Source organism: Taurulus bubalis (assembly GCF_910589615.1).
Source record: "Taurulus bubalis genome assembly, chromosome: 4".
Lineage (NCBI taxonomy): Eukaryota > Metazoa > Chordata > Actinopteri > Perciformes > Cottidae > Taurulus > Taurulus bubalis.
This window is the reverse complement of record NC_136592.1, coordinates 17,455,773-17,477,209: the sequence shown is the minus strand read 5'-3', so window position 1 is coordinate 17,477,209 and position 21,437 is coordinate 17,455,773. Positions and strand designations below refer to the sequence as shown.

Here is a 21,437-nt window from a genome sequence, read left to right as displayed (position 1 = left end):
TGAGCGGACCATGGCCTTCAGATGAAGCTGCCTAACCATAGCAACAGTACTGATGCTTTGTGCTATGTTTTAAAGAGTGGATCAACAAAACCAACACTACATACACTGAAAAAGAATTGGAGTGCCATTTACTTAAAAAAGGCTAAGTAACAATTTCCACACAGAAGTTGTAAGTAATTTTTACTCAGACAATTCTCAAGCTGAGTTCACTTACTACTAAGAATGTTAGTAAATTTTACTTGAAAATTACTGCCTGAGACATAACATTTACTCAGCCTTTGATAGTAATCTTTACTCAGCCTTTCATAGTAATCTTTACTCAGCATTTGATGTTAATCTTTACTCAGCATTTGATAGTAATCTTTACTCAGGCTACACTGAAAAACATTCGGAGTGACATTTACTTAAAAAAAAGTTACGTAACAATTTCCACACAGAAATTCTGAGTAAGAATTATCTTTTATCCAAAATGTTCAAATAATATTTGACTTCCTTAAACATAAAAGGTAATCAGCCTTTCAATAGTAATTTTTACTCAGGCTACATTTGCATCTAATTACAAAACCCCTGTAAACATAATTTAATGTCATGGTTATAACTAGCTTTTCTTAACTGTTTCTATTGAAAAATATTAAATCATATTTACATAATAAGTCATCCATCTACCACTACGCTACACCATTATTCAAATATAAATGTATTGCATTTATTAACAAGGGCTAAATAAAACAGGAAAGCTTCCACAAAACATGAAACGACAGCTGCTTTTAAACTACAGCACCTTTATTTGTCAACACTTGGAAAGAGGTAGCTGTTTACAGACATGCACCAATACAACTTATATAGTCTGGAGATATATCTTCAGGACATCAAGCAACATTAAGGAAGAGCTTCTGAAACATTTTAAATGTGTATTTCAACTTTGGTGGGAAAGTCAAGTTCATTGCAAAGATAAAGCAGAAGGAAAACCTTCAGTCATCAATAACTTCTTTTCCCTCGATGTTGATCCGACACATGGACAGGGTGAAGCCTTTATGTGCTGAATTTCCATGTAGGACAAAGATCTCAGAGAGATGATGAGCATAGTCCTCTTAGATGGCATCGTCGCTGACATCCTGTCAAAACCATGTGAATCAGAGGTCAGCAGACGACAGATGTTTTCTATTAAATTCCTGATTATTCTCTGGGTTGAAGTGGCCAATTAATACAGTCTACAGACACAATAATGCAACAGAAATAAGATGCTCACAGTAAGACATTGGTTACATACTGGGTAAGTATTTGGATGTCTATGGATTTATTTCATTTTACATAGATAAGTTTATTATGGTCAGAATAATCATCAGAACACCCCACATTTTCTGAATTTACCTGGCATTGATGGAGTTCCTCTCCAGACTCTCCAAGTAACTCCATCCAGCAGCGGATGATTCAGCAGATGATTCTGCCTGCAACACATTGCTGCTAAACAGACGGAAGTTAATTTAACTTGTCTGAAGTGACTTTGTAGGATATCAGGAGGAATGCCAATGTTTAAACTGGAATATGGACTTGTACATGAATAAATATTATTTTTTGTTGAAGACATTTCTGTAAAGCAGGGCTCATGTTACCAAACAATTATCATTATTATCTATGTACACATTGTATGTGTTCTCAAACTAGAACACTGGTGGGTGAAACCAACAAAAATATTGAATGTGTTCAAATATGTCATTGTGTTTATTCTCTGTGTACATGAGCCAAACATAATTTGACCACAACTATCTCATTTGTAAACTTTATCAAGCTGAGTAAATCCAGCATCGGCCTCATTCTAGTCCCTGCAAACCTTCTTGGTCCAGAATATCATCAAGAGTTTGCTAGTGCTTCGCTCCAGATGAACTGTCCTTATTCTTCTGAACTCTTTAATCTGAAACAGAAGATGGAAAAAAAAACATGATCCACCTTGCTGAAACCATTAATACAGTAGTCCTCCCAGTAAAATGCACTATTGAGCAACAACACAAACTACAGCCTCCAAAATGACAATATATTTAAACCAATACCTCTGTGAAACAGCTTCAACTAAAGATATAACGTTAAGACACACCCATGAACATGTTAGCGTTACAGTTAACGTTACCTTGTCTTTTTGTACCTGTGTGTGTGTTGGACATGCACATGAGAGCGTTCTCTGCGCTGTCAGTACAGAGCTCACTCGTAAAGTTGACCAAAAACGTTGCCACAAAACATAACGGTTCTTCCACGTTTATAAAGCAAGTTAACCAAAGCTGCCAACTTTTCAAAAAACCTTGGAGTGAGATTTTGTCGGGAGTGACCAAAATTTTGCCGTGCACGCAGCCACACACGTTGGTGGCTCAAATATCAGGAAATTGGAAATAATTTGCCGTTGTAACATACCTTAGTCCAAGGGTGGGCAATTTATTTTCCCAAGGGGCCACATGAGAAATTTGGACAGTTGTGGAGGGCCAAACCAATTCTGAACTTAATTCAATTAACTCAATATTAATGTTATTATTTTATTAAAGAACTGTAAATTGTATGGTTTTGAGCTGCTACTGGTAAGAATACATGTTACAATAAGGCTATGAAAATAAGTACAAAAATGTAATGTCATTTTTTAAGATTTTTTGAAACCTTACAGCTGACAGGTATCAGTGAGAGAGGATCTGATCTGTTGAACTTCATCACTAGAATGTTTGTTCTCATGTAGGTAGATCCAAAGAGAACCAACATCTTCTGAGCAGTGAGGCTGCGTAAGCGTGCATGTGTGCGTGCGCGCACACATAAATAAATCGCCTTCAAAGTAAAAGCAGTGCTGTTTGTATTGCATTCATGGCGTGCACCTTATTTATTTATTTTTCATTTTTGATTGACCTCACGCGGGCCAGACTGGGAGAGCCGCGGGCCGTAAGATGCCCAGGTCTGTTTGAAAATCTTCTTCTGTTGCTAACTTCAGGACTCTTTGGGGTAAATAGGATGTCTATGCAGCGAATAGGTTTACAGATGCGCTCCTTAGCGCCATCTATCGTCGGGGAGTTTGAAAAGGAACAAACGCGCCTCGGCCCAAAATCAGAATTTTTTTTTTTCGTGAGAAATTGGTTGTGTGGCGTGAGTGCGTGTGAAAACATGTGTGTCACACGGCGAAACCGTTAGAGTTGGTAGCTCTGAGTGAACTAGCACCATAGCCTCACTAGCTAACCTAAACTGACCTGGTCATGTTTCTGTTAGCATTAAGTATTCAGTGCTCAAACACAGACATTCACTGACGAGTAAATAATAATGGAAAGGGTTAATTAAACAATAGGGCTGCAACTAACGATTATTTAAATAATCGATTAATCGGTTGATTATTTTTTCGATTAATCGGATAAAAAATGTAAAAGTCAAAAAAGCATTAATTTCCAACCCTTTATTCAAAAACAGAAGTGATAATTGGTAGAGTTTCCTGCAAAGTGAGAACACAGAGAAATACTTCGTATTAAGTTGTTCTTCCTCTGTTTCTCCAGCTGCCTACTGTAGCATCAATGATCCTCCTGTGAACGGGGGCGTGGTCAACCGAACCAAACTCCGGCCAGGTAGCAGACTTCAGTTCTATTGTAACCGTGGCTACCGTATGGTAGGCTCAAGCAATGCCACCTGCAGGCTCCATCCCAATGGGCTTTTCCAGTGGGATGCACCACCACCTTTTTGTCAAGGTAAAATATGAAACACATTCTTCAAAAGAGTTTACAGGCATGACAACCTTTTATGTTTGAGAAGGATTCCCCTTGAACTTTTCTGTCTTTGTGATGCGGCAGCTGTCTCGTGTGGAATCCCTCAGTCGCCGGGCAACGGCAGCTTCCATGCTAATCAGTACACCGTGGGTTGCCAAATCACCTATCATTGTAACCATGGTTTCCACCTTGACCCTGATGTTCAAATGACAGCAGTGTGTCTGGAGGAAGGCAGCTGGAGCAACGCTGCCGTAGCACCCAGATGCCTACGTAAGTTTATGAAAGTAGTTGACAAAAAGAAAAAAACATCTGAAAGGAATACTTCACCTTTATAATTACCATTTGTATATCAATTTCTCATGGTGTGTTCCCTTGAATTATTGATGAAAACTTGTGCACACATGCCGGAGAATTCAAAACACTGGCCTATGCGCAGAACTCGTGCCTGCACAAGCAATCGACCTTAGTGGCAGAAATGATTTACATAGTACGGTTTTAGTGAAAATCTTGTGTTTTTGAAGTATTGAGGTATCCATGGTATGGAGCGCAGACTGGGAACTGTAGAGGTGCCAGTTTGCTGCCTGGGCACTGTTGAGTTGCCCTTGAGCAAGCCACCGGACCCTCAAATTGCTCCCTGTGCGCTGTATAGTATATGCCTACTGCTCTTAATACGAGGATCAATTAATTCAGAGGCTAGGTTTGTTCTGTTGTGTACATGTTTGACAAAATAAGATGATTTACATTTACATTTTCACTGTTGCCAAGGTCAATAGTAACATTTCATATTTCATTCAGAAAAGGTGTATGGCCAAATACATTCTGGTGACATGATTATGGATTTTTATGATTTATTATTTATAAATGATAGATTATACAGGTTCATGTGTGATTTAGTATTGCCATGTATGCAAATCATATGATAGCAAATATATTATGACTAATTACACAAATAAAGCTTGAAAACCTTAATTAAATGTTTTATTTAATCGCAATTTGATTACATTTTGTCTTCCAGCGGTCCACTGCCCCAGCACAGATAGCACCTTGTCAGATCACATGACCTCCCGTCTGCTCTCTGGTCATTTGGGAGAGTTTGGTTCTATGGTGATGCTGGAATGCTCAACAGGTTACTATTTGGGCGTGGGGCATCGAACTCTTAGCTGCCTTGCCAATGGGAGCTGGGAGGGGTCAGATGACCTAGCTACATGCAAGAGTGAGTATAATAGAAATACCGTTGTGTCTCCCCCGTGCAAAATATATTTCAATTAGTGTCTCTAATCTGACCTCTTGCCCTCTAAACAAGATAATAAAACTCCACTATGTTATCGTGTTTTGTGCGCTTGTTAACCTCCCCCGGCACTCTAAATGACATAACTATTTATGAGTCTATGCCAACAATTGTATTACGCCTACAATTCTATTACAAGAGATTCCTTTTATACTTGGTACACATATTTTCACATACATGTTTATGAAATAGTAGATAGAAACAGTCACACACACACACACACACACACACACACACACACACATACACACACACACACACACACACACACACACACACACACACACACACACATCAAAAGAGTAAAACTGCATTGCATTTGCTGCCACAACCTGCCACGATAAATTATCAAACAGCATAATCACCCTGTAACAAACAAAACAGTTGAGGAAGTCAGAGCAAGTTATTCTATGTGTACCCAGATATCATGTTTTTTTCTTGTTTTGACTGGAAGCATTACATTATAATACTAATGCCGTGTTCACACCAAAAGAGTTGCGAAATATTCGCGCGAGTAGATTACATGTTAAGTCAATGCAGAGACGCGAATTGTTGAAATATTTCAACTCCGGTGAAGAAATCGCCCGACGCTGATTTGCGAAAGCCAATCAGAGTTGAGAAGCTCCGTTCGGCATCACCGCCGTCTTGCCATTACTGAATCAAACTGCTGGTCCGCTTAAGGAGCGCTGGAAGCGGCTTCATTCAGACACTCGTCCTGGAGGAGTCGGAGCTCTATGTGACTACGGATAAAGTATGAACCCAGACACGGGGGCGTTTGATGTTCCGACGTTTGTGCCTCGCCCCCTTTCCGCAGCGAATGGTTACGAAAAAGCGAATTAACCACATAAAGTCGAGCGAGTAAACTCAGGCGAAAAACTTTGCGAAAATTCACAACTCTTTTGGTGTGAACACGGCATAATGCAGGGTCGCTCTGCTCTCATCCGTGCATGAAGAAGCCTTTCAGCTGAAATCCTATTTAACTAAATAGTCTTTGCTATTAAAGAAGGACAAAGTTTAGAAATGTTTGTGTTTCTAGACTTTTGTTTCTGAACTTCTACAGACAATTTTCACCTCAAACTTGGCGATGAGGATGTGGTGGAAATCATCTGTCGAAGCAGAGCGACCCTGCAGTATAAAAACGTTTTAGAGTGTGTTAGTGTGGGAAGGGAGTGGGTGGCCAAGTCTCATGAAGTTAGGGGCTTATCAGACTCACTAGCCACAACAGTTCCCTTTCCCAAAACACACTCTTTACACAATAATTTGCAAAACAAGACAAGTGGAAAAATACTGCATTCAAAGTCATCCAAAAGATGGTGGTAATTTACTGAGTCTAACTCCGTTGCAAATGTTCCTTCTACAGTGGTCAGCAGTGTAGCTCACCACAGCTGTTAAAAATGATAATCATTGCCTTGACATGTGCCTACCATCCATTTGCAAACCTACTTAAAGGACAGCTTGAGAGGGAGTTACTTTTTGTCTGTGTTTTTCCACTATTACTTTTTTTTTGAGTTACCAGGGGTATCTTTACTGCTGCACATTGGGACTATGATAGCTATTTTAAACAGAATGCAGCCTTTGCTTCCTAAATGCGCAGTATATTTGAGCAATAATGGAAGATTTTTTTTTTCAAATAGAGTGTTGCAATGCAATGCAAAAGCCTGCTTCTTTTATAAAGGGACGTTTTTGCATTACACACTTTGCATTAGCTACAGAATTTTTAAGCATTGCATAATATATGACATGCCAATGTTGAGTGAGTACACTTGAAAAGTAAAATAAATAAATATTACTCCTACATCTTGCATCAGACCAGTGGTTTTCAAACTTTATTTTGCTACAATTTCAATTTTGTTTTCTTTATTTGAGTTGACCTACCTAACACGGCAGCAGCTCAGAGGGATTTGGCAATGCAACAGATGTGACTATTCTTTTAGTTGGCCACTGGTTTGAAAACATGTCTCTTAGGATATTAAGGAAAAATACAATCTTTTATCCTGTGACGTAAATCTAATTCAGCCAGGTATTGCATTGTACAACTACATTTACAGTGTTTAAATGCAGGATGACTTATAACGTTATCTTACCAATACTGTGAAGATTTGGCAACATCAACCACTTCATATTTAGATTTTTGAAAACACAGAAAATACAACAATACCAGCAACCCCACAATGTTATGTATAATTCCCATTGTTCTTCTGTCACAACATGATCTTATCATATTTGTTTTTATATTTAGTCATCTCCTGTGGTGAGCTTCCTTCTCCACCCTTTGGGACCAAACTGGGCACATTGACCACATTTGGAGCAACCGCAATCTTTATGTGCAACCATGGTTACACGCTGGTAGGGTCACATGTCAGAGAGTGCGGCGCTAACGGGCTGTGGAGTGGTGCAGAGACCAGGTGTCTAGGTAAGGTTACTTAAATGTGATAGAGTGTACGATGTGTTATGGTCTAGGGCTGCAACTAACGATTATTTTAATAATCGATTAATCGGTTGATTATTTTTTCGATTAATCGATGAATCAGATAAAAAAGCAAAAAAAACATTCATTTCCAACCCTTTGTTCAAAAACAGAAGTGACAGTCCAAATTCACAGTGCAAAACATGTTCAGAAAGCACAAACAGGTTGCTCCTTGAACATCCCCGAGCTGTTAATTAAACAAATTAGATTAAAATGGACTAACACTAAAACATACACATGTATGCTTTACATCTGCCTTTTTACTGTAATTGATCTCCTTGGAGTAGAGGATGCTTTAGCATGCCCTGCTTTATCAATATGTATGAAACACTGGGACAGTGGGAAGCTGTACTGCTCCTCTCACGTCTGTTTGGACCGAAACCTCCAGGCCTAGCTCCACCTCATCTCAGCTCTGCATCAAGCTGCGCTGCATATAGAGTCCTCTTCCTTAAACTATTTCATTCTGGGCCTCTTACGACCACAAAATGACGTTGTTGGCTAAGCCCAACTACGTGATTTGATTCAGTCTACTTTGAGTAAAAAAACAACCTGCAGCCAGATCCGCCAGTGTGGCGATTTAACGTTAACGAGTGACAGCGTGAACTGAACCAGACCGGGGGGTTACGGCATGTTTCACCACGTTATGGTTTTTTACAAGCAAGACTGAACTGTAACGGAACATAACGTAATTTTAACGACAATACACAACCTAAACACGTTAGCTAACGTGATAGCAAGCTGACTAGATTCCATTAACAACAAGTTTGAGGGAAATGAAGCCGCTCTAGACATCTTAACGCTGGTTGGCCAAGACTCGACACGTCACATCCAAGATGTTCTATTTTTGCTAAGATCACGACTTCAGCGTTTCTCAGTCTCTCACTCCAATCTCAGACACGCTGGCGGCTCTGCGCCGCTCTTTTTTTTTTCTCCGCGACTTTATGACTGCCGTAATAATCGCGCGACACAACGAATCGATAATGAAATTCGTTGCCAACACTTTTGCTAATCGATTTTTATCGATTTTATCGATTCGTTGTTGCAGCCCTATTATGGTCTTTCCCAATGCCGCTTTGGCCTAAAAAATGTACAATCTGATAATTTATGAAAATATAGGATAAATGGAGGATAAATGGTGTGAATCATTAACAACAGAAGAGAGGGCACATTTTTGAGAGTGAAATGTAGCAAGTTGTCATAGAATAAAATCATTAATGATCTCTCCTGTTGTTTTCTTTATAATAATTTTTTTACATTACAGTAAGCTATACTGGCTCTGTTTTTAATCATATCCAATACAGCACCCAAGAAGAGGACAGTGTAATGCCAACATAGAGGCCAATATTTACAAAATGCATATGATGAGATGTAAATATTTCTATTTGTCTGCTGTAAGTAGTGGTCTCACTATATCTGTCTGCACGACTTGGGTAGGAGGGCTAAACTGTCCGTAGGACTTGTGTCAAGGACTCTTTATAAAGACTTAATTTCTAATGGAAATGGTTGGACATTTAAATTTGACATCCAAGCCTTAATAATACATGGGCTTGCTACAGGTGTTTGTGTAAGGTCCATGGAAATTAGGCCAGCAAAAAGTAAGATAAACGACGCACATGCCTCAGAAACTCAAATGATCTACTACTAAGACATTTTATTTCTGAATACATTAAGGACTTGATTCAGACCTTCAGTAAGCGCTGACCAGAGATGATTAATTCAGGTTGTGCATACTGTACACACTCTACTCCAATGATTCAGCCTTGAAGTTACATGCCTGAATAAGATGCATTTTTATGTCATGCATTTATTAATCAGGTCTACCGTCACTTTATTAATCTGAGAATCCCCTACTAACAAGGTTAGGCAAAATATACCTAAAAGTTGTTGAAAGTAGAGTTTAAATTAGACTAAATCAAATGAAAGTAGAGTTTAAATTAGACTAAATCACCATGTGTATATATATGTATATTCTGTTTTTAATGAATTCATTGAAGTTTAAGCAAAACATCTGTTCCTCACAATTTGGAAAGACTATAATTCGCCGTGTGTAACGTGCAGCTCTTTAACTCATTCCTCTGTGTATTCAGGAGGTGCAAATAGTAATGACACAATCATAATTCGCTTCAGAAGAACCCTCAAACACTTTATTGCTCTAAACAGTTTGGGTATTCAAGATAAGTCCACTTATCTTAGCGGCTTTATAAAATCTGAGATAATGATTTTGAGTAGATGTTGTTGAGAAAAGTGATTGAAATATCTGCATCACATCAACAGCTCTCTCCAATGAGATTTGGAAAAAATAATCAATGTTCTGGATTTGTATTTTCACAGCATTAATCATAACTTGAGACAGTGTTTTATGTGTGAAGCATTTCAGAAAAAAACATATTAAATGGCCAATAGATCAAAAAGTACTGGGACTCAGTCATTGACTTCACGAGGCACAGAAACATGAGGCGAGTGTTGACCGTGAAACACAGGTGATTGATCTAACAATAGTTGCAACGGTATTGAATACAATTCAGTGATTCTCCTCACCTCAGCTCTAAAGATCTGTCCTACAATGTGCTCAAGTTTTAAGAAATCATGAAAGGATGTGACACTTCAAGGCCACTGAGAGAACGCAAAGAAATTGTGTTAATGTTCTGATTTTAACAGACCTTTAGTGTAGTGACTTTTGAACATTGATTTGTAGATGCACTCTGAGACAGCTGTATTACATTGTTTAGTAGTCTAACTGTTGGGACAATGTGCGAGAGTGTGGGAATATGGGACCAGCACTGATGACTCTGAAGCCAAAGATAGTGAAAGTGACTTTAAGTTGTTTTTCATTATACTGCATTCTTCTCTATCATTTTGTCCTCCGCAGCCGGTCACTGTGACTCTCCAGATCCTATAGTCAATGGGCACATTAGTGGAGATGGCTCTAGTTACCGTGACACAGTGGTGTACCAGTGCATGTTAGGATATCGCCTCATCGGCACATCAGTCAGGATCTGTCAGCAAGACCATCGGTGGTCTGGAACAACACCCGTTTGCGTCCGTAAGTTCTTTATGATACCAAAACTATTGTAGCTTATCTTTATTGTATGATGATTCATTGCTCTTTCAGTTAATGTAAAGAGCTAAAGTCATTTTTCTATATAAAGTAAATCCATTACACATTAGTGTCTGAAAATAAATGTTCAGACTCCTTTTGGGAGAGTGTTCCAAAGAATAACACAAAATATCAAAGTCGAAACTAACACAATGCTGCGCATATTACTTTTTCCACTCATCATACTTCTCTCTACTCCCTCAGCTATCACTTGTGGTCACCCTGGCAACCCAGGCAACGGACGGACTAATGGCAGCGAGTTCAACCTCAATGATGTTGTCAACTTCACCTGTAACAGAGGTTACATCCTCAGTGGAAATGCTCGTGCTCAGTGCCGACTCAACGGACAGTGGAGCAGCCCCCTACCTGTTTGCAAAGGTGACAAACACATATATGGTTACAGATTTACAGATGTATCCATGCACATCCCTGTAAATGTTTTAGTTAAATCAGATCTTCAGATTTAGTGCATACATACAAGACAGATGGTGTTGATACCTTCTTCCGTTTCTCTCCTGGAATATGGTAAGAACAAAAAATATTAGTTGTGCACACATGCTTTGTCATTGGTGGATGACTGTAGTGAAAGTTTCCGTTGCCTTCCCTTTTGTTTTCACTCTCAAATTATTTGATTGAGATAACATTGTTTTACTTACGTTGCCACCTCCTTGAGGCAACAGTAAAAAGTCAGCATAAAACCATGCATTTGAGATGGTCAGCATGTATTCAGTATTTGTTGGCACAATTTGCTTCCAGCTATACAATATGTCAACTGGAACATTTTGGCCGTATCTGCTGCCAGCAGACTGTAAAATTGAGAACTGAGTAAGTGTAGCGTAATCGCACTCTTAACATTGAGCTGTATTCAGCCACAATCATTGTGGTGTCTCTCTAAATAGACTAACAAATTCATACGTGCACACACACAGCTGGGTACATGTCCAGAGACACGTTCTTCTACTCTGCTAACCATGCATGGTCGTTCCACTACACACCTCTCCAGATCTCTGGTGGTGTAACAGTTATGATATACTAAGACACACAGACACAGGCATTGTGCACCGCCTTGAGAGCAGATCGATTCAACTTAGTTGCTCACATGGGTTTTCCATTGAGGGGATTCATCCTCGCTTTCTTGCTTTCTCCATCTCCATCTCCCTAACTTTTTCTGTTTCATCCCTCTCTCCCTCCCAGCAGCAGCTGTCAATTATGAGACTGAAACTTTCTTTGTTCCCATAGGGTGCCAGACACACACACACACACACACACACACACACGCACACGCACACACACCATGTCCCCCATGGACTTGAATTTGAGTGAATGTCAGTCTCCCCTGTGACATGTGGAAAATAAAACTCCGCTTTTATTGGACTGGCATCCACCCAGAGAGCAAAGCAGAGTAAAAGGGACCAGAGGAGAGAGAAGAGAACAAAGAACTCCAGAAAACAGAGCAGGGTATGACAAAAGAGCAGTTTAGAGATGACCAGAGCAGAGCAACAAAGATAGGATTTTGTAACACAGTGATCAAAGATTTAGTTCCCTAAAAGTACCCAACTGTGTCCTGTTTTCTGTGAAGTTTCAGCTCCATCACATTCAGAGTTGGTTGAGTTAGTTATGTCCGGAATTACTCCCTATTTACTTTATAGGGCACTCTATTTACTGTAAACTGTTTTATTTTAGTGCCCCAAGTGTTCCCCCATCCATTGCATCTCCACTACATTCCACTAACAATCCCAAATGCATGGATGAGGCAAAATGATGATGAATAAAGCGTGTCCAAAATATCAATTTACTGCTCACTTGAACGCAAACTGTCATTGAGGGATTTTAGAAACAGCCAATGTTACTGACGATGTTATTGTCATCAAAATAATAGTTATTTCAAATTTAGGAAGACAAACAAGTGTCTTGTCTTCTCTTGTATCTCTTCTCTCGTCTCGTCTCCTCTTGCCTTCTCTTGTCTCGTCTCCTCTTGTCTTGTGTCTTCTTTCTCTCATCTTGTCTCGTCTCCTCTTGTCTTTTTTATCTTTTATCTCTTCTCTTCTTTTGTCTTGTCTTCTCTTGTATCTCTTCTCATCTCGTCTTCTGTTCTTACCTCTTCTCTTTTCTTGTCTTGTTTTCTCTTTTGTATCTCTTCTCTTCTCTTTTATAGCTTCTCTTGTATCACTTCTCTTACCTTGTTTTGTCTTCGCTTCTCTTGCCTTCTCTCGTCATCTTCTGTTCTCACCTCTTTTCTTCTCTTCTCTTCTCGTCTACTCTTCTCTTCTCGTCTACTCTTCTCATCTACTCTTCTCTACTCTTCTTTCTTTGAATACTTGTTGTCTTAGTACAATCTACTGTATATCCATCTATATCCATGGGAACTGCTTGGACCTAAACAAAGTGAAGAAACATTCCCTTCAATAAGACCTATTTAAATAAGTTCCAACAGTGTCTTCTGCTCTCTTTTGCAGTGGTAAACTGTTCTGACCCCGGCCATGTGGAAAATGGTGTCCGCCAGTCTGGCCTACGTTACCCAGAAGTCTTCAGCTATGGTGTAACTGTGGCAATACACTGTAAACGAGGCTTCTACCTACTGGGCTCTGCGCTCCTTACATGCCAGCCTGATGGACGGTGGGACCGACCAATCCCTCGATGCCTAGGTATAGCTGGACACATACAGGAAGTTCAAGAATTATTTGAGTTGAAAGGAACAATGTTGAAACAAGTTCAGAAGACAAATGAGACAGAAAGAGCAATAGATTGACATGCATAGGCCCATAATGAAAAAGGTTTGCCCTATTGCGAAGAAGTTACAACTTTTTGGAAATCTGCAAAAATAAAAATCTACAAAAGTTTGTCATGCTGAACACAGGTAGTCATAGACAGGTGGTTTTCTATTTATTTTGTCTTTATTTGTCAAGAAAATCCATTTGAGGAGTGAAACGGCTTGGAGAGCCAATGGAAGGAAGATGAGGAGCAAATGAGAAACTGAGAGAATAAGAGAGAGTTCTAGGGCGAAAATGGGAGGGAAGAAGAGTATGAAAGAAAGAGGCTTAAAGGTTTGAGCGTGTGTGTGCTGAGCATGTGTCTCTTAGAGCAATAGGTATTCTTGTCAGTGACCCACAATGGCCGATAAAACCATAGGATGCAAGAAGGCTGATTCAGAGGTGGAGAGAGAAGCACAGAGAGGCGAACAGGACCACAGAACAAGGACACAGTAACAGAAGAAATGAGGGACTAGACAGAGAGGGAGAGAGAGAGGAACAGACACTGGTGATACGCTGGTGTCTGTGCATCGAGCATTGCATTCGAGAAGTACGGTCTTATCGGAAAAATTGGGGGGGAGGGGTGATGACTGAAGATGGAGGGAATACAATTTGGGGGTAAGGGGAGATATCGAAGGAGGACCAGACATTTGGCAGAAATAGAAAATCAAGAACAGTTTCATATCTGTGTCCTCCAGAAATGTGTGATCTGTAAAATGCAATTTTTTTTCCTAAATTGAAGAAGAAGAAAAATATTTTTTCACTGATGTCTGTTGCTTTGACACTCTGAAACGATTTCAACTTGTTTTCTACACAGAGCGATTTTCTAAAATTAATTTAATTTGAGGTGAGTTATTGGTTCTCTCACAAGCAGTTCAATTAAACTCAATACAAATAAGCTTGAGTGGCATGACTATATATCTAGCCATAAGCAAAGCAGTATACGTTCTGTTTAATCATGTGTGCACAAGTTATATAGCAAAATAACAAAAGGGAGGGGGGCTTTGTTGCATCTCATATAGCCCTGTCTCTCTTCCCACCACATATATGTTCCTTCTCTACATAAAATAAAGGTAAAAATGTAAAGGCTCCAATCATGATGCACAGCAAGTTTGGTATGAATTGGACCAAGCGTGTAAGAGAAAGCTCCAATAATGTGTTTTTCACTCAATTAAAAATGGCGGTTTTCGTGGACTAAAGGTGGACTTTATGGGTCTGAGAGGCTTTTTTGTAGAGCAGGTGGAGATGGACATGAGGTAAAAAGATTGTCCGACCGGTCCAAACATGCCAGAGCGAGGACCGGCTCACAGCTTAAATTGACAGCTTAAATTTAATTTTGTAATTTTTAATTTTTTTTGTATAAGATGCTGTCTTGTATACGATACCAGACAGCAGGCCTAGGTAGGACATGCACGGCCCGCCACTGGTATACACACACACTAACACCCTCTCTTTCAATCTTTCACTGTCTCTGTAGCCATTTCCTGTGGTGACCCAGGTGTGCCTCCTAATGCAGTAGTGACCGGAACCCACAGTTGGACATACAGTTCAGTGCTACAGTACTCCTGTCTGCCTGGAGGGCTGCTGGTAGGGAATACTACTCGCCACTGTCAGGAGGACGGCTCATGGAGTGGAGCGCCACCATACTGCACTGGTAAAAGCACACTGGTCGATAAAGAAGCATGCCTAGTGGTGTTCAGCTGGTAGAATTGCAGAGCCTAGATAAGTCTGTTTACTTGTCATGTATTTCCATACTGGCATGTTTGCTGTGTTTTTAAATCCAGAGCAATAATACAGCAATCACACTCATTGAAATTTAACAGCATCTATATTGAGATTTCCAACAAAGAAATGTGTATCATGGGATCACAAGAAGAAGTATCTCATCCAGCCATAACAAATATTGCCAAAGTAAGCTGACCAGTAGATTATGCTATACATATATGCTATACATAGAACGGGCTACAAAACAAAACAAAAACATCACTGTCTAAAATACAAACTCTGTAACTTTAAAGTATTCATTTGGAACAATACAGAGAAATAAATAGTGTGTTTTCAAGTATAAACTGAGGCCTACTATCAGTGTTGGGGGTAACGAGTTACAAAGTAACGGATTACAGAAACAATATTACTATTATAGGTAACGAAGTAAAGTAACGCATTACACTCAAAATATTGGTAACTACACTACTTTACTAGAACTCAGTAACGCGCTTTCCTGCGTTACCCAAGACCTTTTTACCAGTCCGAAAAGTTCTCTTTTTGTGGCGCGCGAGTCACACGACACTTCCTGCATGAACAATCTATCACAGAACTCCGCCACTCCGCTGCCACAATGCCCAAATTCAAGGCCCGCTGGCTCAAAGATGAGAAGAAAAGAGATGCTGTTAAAAGCCTGCTAATTTCTGAGTGTCGTGTCTGGATTCCTGATGAGCCACAGATTGGACCAGCAGTTGAGAGCCCAACCACCTCCAGTCACACTGACTTTTTTGATTTTGAAGAGGAGTTTTCCTACACGGCAGAAACAGAAGTCATGGAGTACTTAAAAATGCCCGTATCCAACTGGGAGGTTCTCTCCAGGTTCCCTAGGATTAAGGATATTGCAAAGCAATACAACACTCCAATACCATCAAGTGCATTTTTCTTAAACCACTACAATGATTCCTATAACAAGCTGGTTTTGTTCTTAGGATTAGGGCCCCCATTTGGTTTAGTGGGGTCTCATGTTTCCAAAAGCCTGTTTTCAATGTGTTATGCTGTTTGACCGACCTGAATGTCCCCACCATACACAGCCTCTTGTATCCTGTTTGTGGATTTTAAAGTGAGGCATATTTCTTTGGTCAGACAGTGTGAACAGAGTTAATGTTCGTTCAAGTTAATGGCTGAGTTTTATATGCCATTTTGTTTTACATATTTACAATTACAATACACTATGTGGAAAGGCTAAGAGATGCCCTTTATTGAAAATTGAAAATAAAGTGATGAAAGGGCCATGATGTTTGTCCATGTATCTTTGCGGTTAATTTGGACATTTGCTTAAAAAAATGGAAAGTAAAGTAGCTAGTAGTGAAGTTACTTTTCAAATGCAGTAACTAGTAAAGTAATCTAGTTACAATTTTCAGAAGTAATTAGTAACTTGTAACTAGTTACTTTTTCTGAGTAACTACCCCAACACTGCCTACTATGTTACCTGACTTGAGCTGGATGTGCAAGGAACAGGCAGGGAAAATGAGGTGGAAGAGTCTAGGTTTATTTCTCAGGTTGTGAGTGCTGCTCTACAGTAGGCTTAAGCAGAACACAACACTACAACACTACAAATGATCGTTTGTACTCAACATCAACTGTCTCACTAGCTGAAATGCAATAAGCTTACTCTGCTGGCCTCAAAACAGAACACTCAGTAGGACAGAATCCATCCTGCAGCTGAAGACCTCATTGAGATGCAAGGCGCTGCATTTGGAGCTGTACCCTCTTACTCACAAATCCCTACCGATGGAATTTAAGCTGCTAAAATTGTGACACGCTCAGTGCTTTTACTGCTAGAACAAATGCAAAGTTCAGTTCTACCAATTTTGCATATATGAGTATGTGCGTGTACTGTAAAGTATATGTGTCACTGTATATGAAAGGTTGAGTAGGTGAAATATTTGTGCATCTTCTGCAACAGAGATTATGAGATGACAAACATCACACGTGCTTTTTTGTTATTGTTGTTGACCTGTAGCATGAATGCTCACCTATATTTTTAGACTACCTCTTAGCTCAGTGTGTTACTATTTACTGACATAAAATCACTAGAACCTTTTAGGAGACTAATGGACATCATTCAATGCAGCTGTGGTTTCACATTTACTGTATTGAGTGTCTTCGATTGTCTGTGCATGTGGTTACCTGTGTGTGTGGGTCTCATCTGCTCAGGACTTTGTGGACATTTCTTGGTTAATTCAGTGGTGTTTACGTATCTGGCTGTTGGTGTATGTTTTGTACATTAACTTATTGTCTCTTTTCTCGCAATAGGGGTAAGTCCAGGAATCTGTGGAGACCCAGGGATGCCTCCCCACGGTGCCCGTCTGGGAGGGGAAGAATTTAAAACCAAGAGCCTGCTGCGTTTCAGCTGCGAGGCGGGATACAGTCTGATTGGCTCAGCCGAGAGGACCTGCCTTCACAACGGCACCTGGAGCGGCACACAGCTTGTCTGTCAAGGTGTGGAAGTGTGGCAATGACTTTACATGACTTATGTGGCTACATACACATTTGACTATACTGAAAGAAGGAATGAATGTCACGAGACATCTATAATGCAGCTCACGCTTCAAACAGCAGACAAATCACCTTTAATTTTCACAGATTACATTCCTTTAAATTTCATCATAGCTCTTGGTTCTATAGTATTGAATATCATTAATTTCGCCTGGAGTCAAAATAGATATTCATAAGCTGTTTTGCACAATATTCTTTTCATGTGCACTCTTTATTGACCCTGTTTAACAGTAAAACATGTATTTCATACAAAGACATAGATTTGATGACTTCATATATGCTGAACATCATTAGAAAACATCGTACATTTTGATATCAAGTTATCCCTGTCTAATTTGAGGTTACCTTTGGGTCCCAACCCAGATTGTATAAAATGTTGCTATTAAATATATATGTATATATTGCTGTAAAGGAAAGTAGTGTAGATTTGATATAAACCCTTAATTATTCAGCATTTTATGTGAAAATAAATCAGCACAGCCTCCAAAGTTAAACAGCGTAAACTTTGCTTTGGAAAATACAGTAGCATCAGGCTACTTGGCATGCTGGTGACAGTAAGCAACTAATCCATTACCAAACATAGCTTAAAGCACATTGCTTACATTCACACTCTGCATGTACAATATGTACCAAAGCTGGCACCTTGCTTATAAATACATTCATTGAGAAGAATGTACTTCATAAAAATTAAGTAGAAGTACGTATTTAAGCGTAGTTGCAGTCAGGGTTATAAGTATTTGGACTGTGACACAATTTTTCTTATTTTCCTCTTTACATAACTTTAAAATGATGCAGTCAATGTGTGGTTGAAGTGTAGACTTTCAGCTTTAATTCAATAGATAAAACAAAACTATTGCATTAACCGTTTAGGAATTACAACCATTTTTACACAGTCCTTTTACACAGCTTTACTATCTGCTCAGATTCCGCCAAATGCTGCGAAACTGAGTGGATGGTGCTTCTCAGTACAGATGGATTATGACCCAAAACATACTGTGAAAACAGCCCAAGAGCTTCTCAAGGCAAAGAAATGGAATATTCTTAAATGGCCTAGTCAGTCACCTGATCTCAACCCAAGTGAGCATGCTTTTAATTTACTTCAGATAAAACTGAAGGCAGAAAGACCCACAAACAAGCAGCACCTGAAGGAAGCTGCAGTAAAGTTCTGGCAAAGCATCTTAAAGGGGGAAACTCAGCATTTGGTGATGACTATGGGTGGAAGACTTCAGGCAATCATTGACTGCAAAGGATTTTTCTCCAAGTATTAAAGATTATCATTATATTCACTATTATGTTAGTTTTTCCAATTACTTCTGAATCTCTGAAAATGTGATTGACTGTGTAAAAATGGTTGTAATTCCTAAACAGTTCATGCCATTGCATTAGTGTAAATAGACAAAATTTGAAAAATTGTGTCAGTCCAAATACTTAAGGGCCATGGCCCTGACTGTAAATGTATATTATGAATGTATGTATCATACTATGGTACATTTACATTCTTCAGCTGATTTTTATTTAATTGCTAGAGTCTGTAATTCACACAACTGCCCTACGCAACCCCAAAACAGTACCTTTGGTGATCTAGTTCAAGCTAACATAATGTAAGAGGTTTAGTGAACTAGCAGTGGCAAAATATGAAGATTCAAATGTATGTGTGTGTGAATGTTTATATCTGTGTGGCCCAGATATAAAGGATTGAAGTGTGTCACTCCTAACTGACTGAGCTGGATCTTCCACAGCACTGTGGTAATAAAATGTGTCCTATACAACAGCAGTTTTCAAAGACACTCTCTTTAAACCCATGGGAGTTAAGGGGAAATTAAACTGGGTCCTCATAGTGCTGTAGAGACACTGGAATCCTAAGCTGCTGCCTGTATTTCCTCCCTATTCCCAACCATAACTTTGTACTATGACACAGATGTTATATTCGGTTAGATGAGCTGTCCTATGACTAATTTAAGTGGATAGGGGGAGGAAGAGTGAGTCATATGTTTCAGTGTACTATTCTATATTATTGTGTGGTTGTGACCCAAAACAACACCAGTATACTGCTTAAAAGCCCCACTGACTTAAAAACAATCATCAGTAGATCTATTCACATATTTGTAGCTGCTAAATTGACCTGCCAAAATGTTATATATTTTGTTAGGCCATTTTCATCTGCTGATTTAAATGTAAAAGGTAATGCCAGTTTGGAGAGTATTACTATGTAGAAATAGTTTTTTTTTAAATCTCACCCATAATGGGATTTTCCTCCGTGGCAGGAATCCATATTTTCAGAGTATCTCATTCTAGGGGGGGGGGAAACAGAAGCAACCCTCCTTCAAAACTACTTTAGAGCTGCCAAATACAGGACTCTGAACTGTATTAAACAGTTTTCTAACTTTGTAACAGTTTGTGGTTGAGACTGTTTAACAAGGAGCTACTGCATTTTACTTCCCCTATTTTGAGTCTTGGTTTGCCTACATGTACTGAATCACTAACATCACCTCTACCTCTAGAGACAACACTTTCGTTTTACCTTTGAGGTATGTGTGTGTGTGTGTGTGTGTGTGTGTGTGTGTGTGTGTGTGTGTGTGTGTGTGTGTGTGTGTGTGTGTGTGTGCACGTGTGTGTGTCTCTTGTGTCCCCATCAGCGTTGTGTTTGTGCAACCCTAATTATTTATGTCTGTCTCCAGTGGTTTTTCATTAGGCTGATAGTGGTTAAAAGCTGATGAGACATCTATCACTGAGACACAAACACAAATAAATCCATACACTTATATAGACATCACGTATACTGATAACACTCACATGCACAAACATTAAGCTACTGTACACATACACACGCATGACGTGCTCCACCTACAGTACACACTTTGTTCTCCATGCTTGGCTGTTTTGTTGCTCAGTCGCTCGTCGTGTGAACACAGCATTCGGTTCACTGTGAGAACAACACATTGTATAGGCCATGGCAATCTCATTTGAAACACAGTCACATACATATTTGTAGACCTCAAGTCTTTTTTTGTGCAACTCATTCTCCAAATACCGGCGCTTGATCAGTGGCCCTAATGCTATGTTCAAACTACGAGCGAGGGAAAGCATCAAAACAGCCAAGTGTGGTCAGCTACATTTTCAGCCACTTTTGAAGTGCTGCTCAAGTGCTCGTTGACGTAGTTATGTAGGAACTAGCCAACAAAATAATCTTGATCAGTGGCCCATGCAAAGGCCCGTGACTGACTGAAAACGGGTCCGCAACCCATTAAAAACGGGTCCGCGAACGACTGAAAACAGATCAGCGAACCACTGAAAACGGTTCCGCGTTTTCATGCCGTTCAAGCCGTCGCGGGCCACATAAAATGACGTGGAGGGCCGGATTCGGCACGCGGGCCTTGAGTTTGACACCAGTGCTGTAGAGTATTACGAGCCTCTGGCACACCACTGGAATACTATATAGCTACCATTCAGGGCTGGGAACCAATTTTTTATTATTTTTAGCTGACTGAGTGATACACTCATCATTGGAGCTTACAGCTGATCAGCCTTGAGTGACAGCAAGACAACATTGCTCACATTGATTTTTCCACTGTGATTAATGATTAATCACTGCGGTTTTATATTTCCTCAATTCTCAGCTATATCCTGTGGTAACCCTGGCACCCCAGCACACGGCAGAATTGTCTTCAGTGATGGCATCACCTTCGGAAGCTCGGTGGCTTATGCGTGCTGGGACGGCTTTAAAACATCAGGCCTGACAACCAGGCACTGCACAACAAATGGGACATGGACAGGACAACCGCCAGATTGCACTGGTAGGTTAGGTTTCATAGCATTGCCTCTCCTCTTACTATCACTACTGTAATTATTAGTG

At 39.8% G+C, this 21,437-nt stretch overlaps 1 protein-coding gene across 1 annotated transcript in view; it reads left to right on the top strand.

Moving 5' to 3' along the window:
• LOC306735565 (CUB and sushi domain-containing protein 1-like) overlaps nucleotides 1-21,437 on the top strand; it is a gene marked incomplete at both ends in the record, with an annotated part of 394,295 nt that overhangs the window by 351,266 nt on the left and 21,592 nt on the right. The window contains 10 exons of the mRNA XM_079217050.1: nucleotides 3,513-3,701; nucleotides 3,804-3,989; nucleotides 4,735-4,932; nucleotides 7,247-7,420; nucleotides 10,344-10,517; nucleotides 10,776-10,949; nucleotides 13,028-13,216; nucleotides 14,799-14,975; nucleotides 17,342-17,527; nucleotides 21,202-21,378. Of these exons, the coding sequence (XP_079073176.1) occupies nucleotides 3,513-3,701; nucleotides 3,804-3,989; nucleotides 4,735-4,932; nucleotides 7,247-7,420; nucleotides 10,344-10,517; nucleotides 10,776-10,949; nucleotides 13,028-13,216; nucleotides 14,799-14,975; nucleotides 17,342-17,527; nucleotides 21,202-21,378 (1,824 nt within the window). The remainder of the gene's footprint in view (nucleotides 1-3,512; nucleotides 3,702-3,803; nucleotides 3,990-4,734; nucleotides 4,933-7,246; nucleotides 7,421-10,343; nucleotides 10,518-10,775; nucleotides 10,950-13,027; nucleotides 13,217-14,798; nucleotides 14,976-17,341; nucleotides 17,528-21,201; nucleotides 21,379-21,437) is intronic.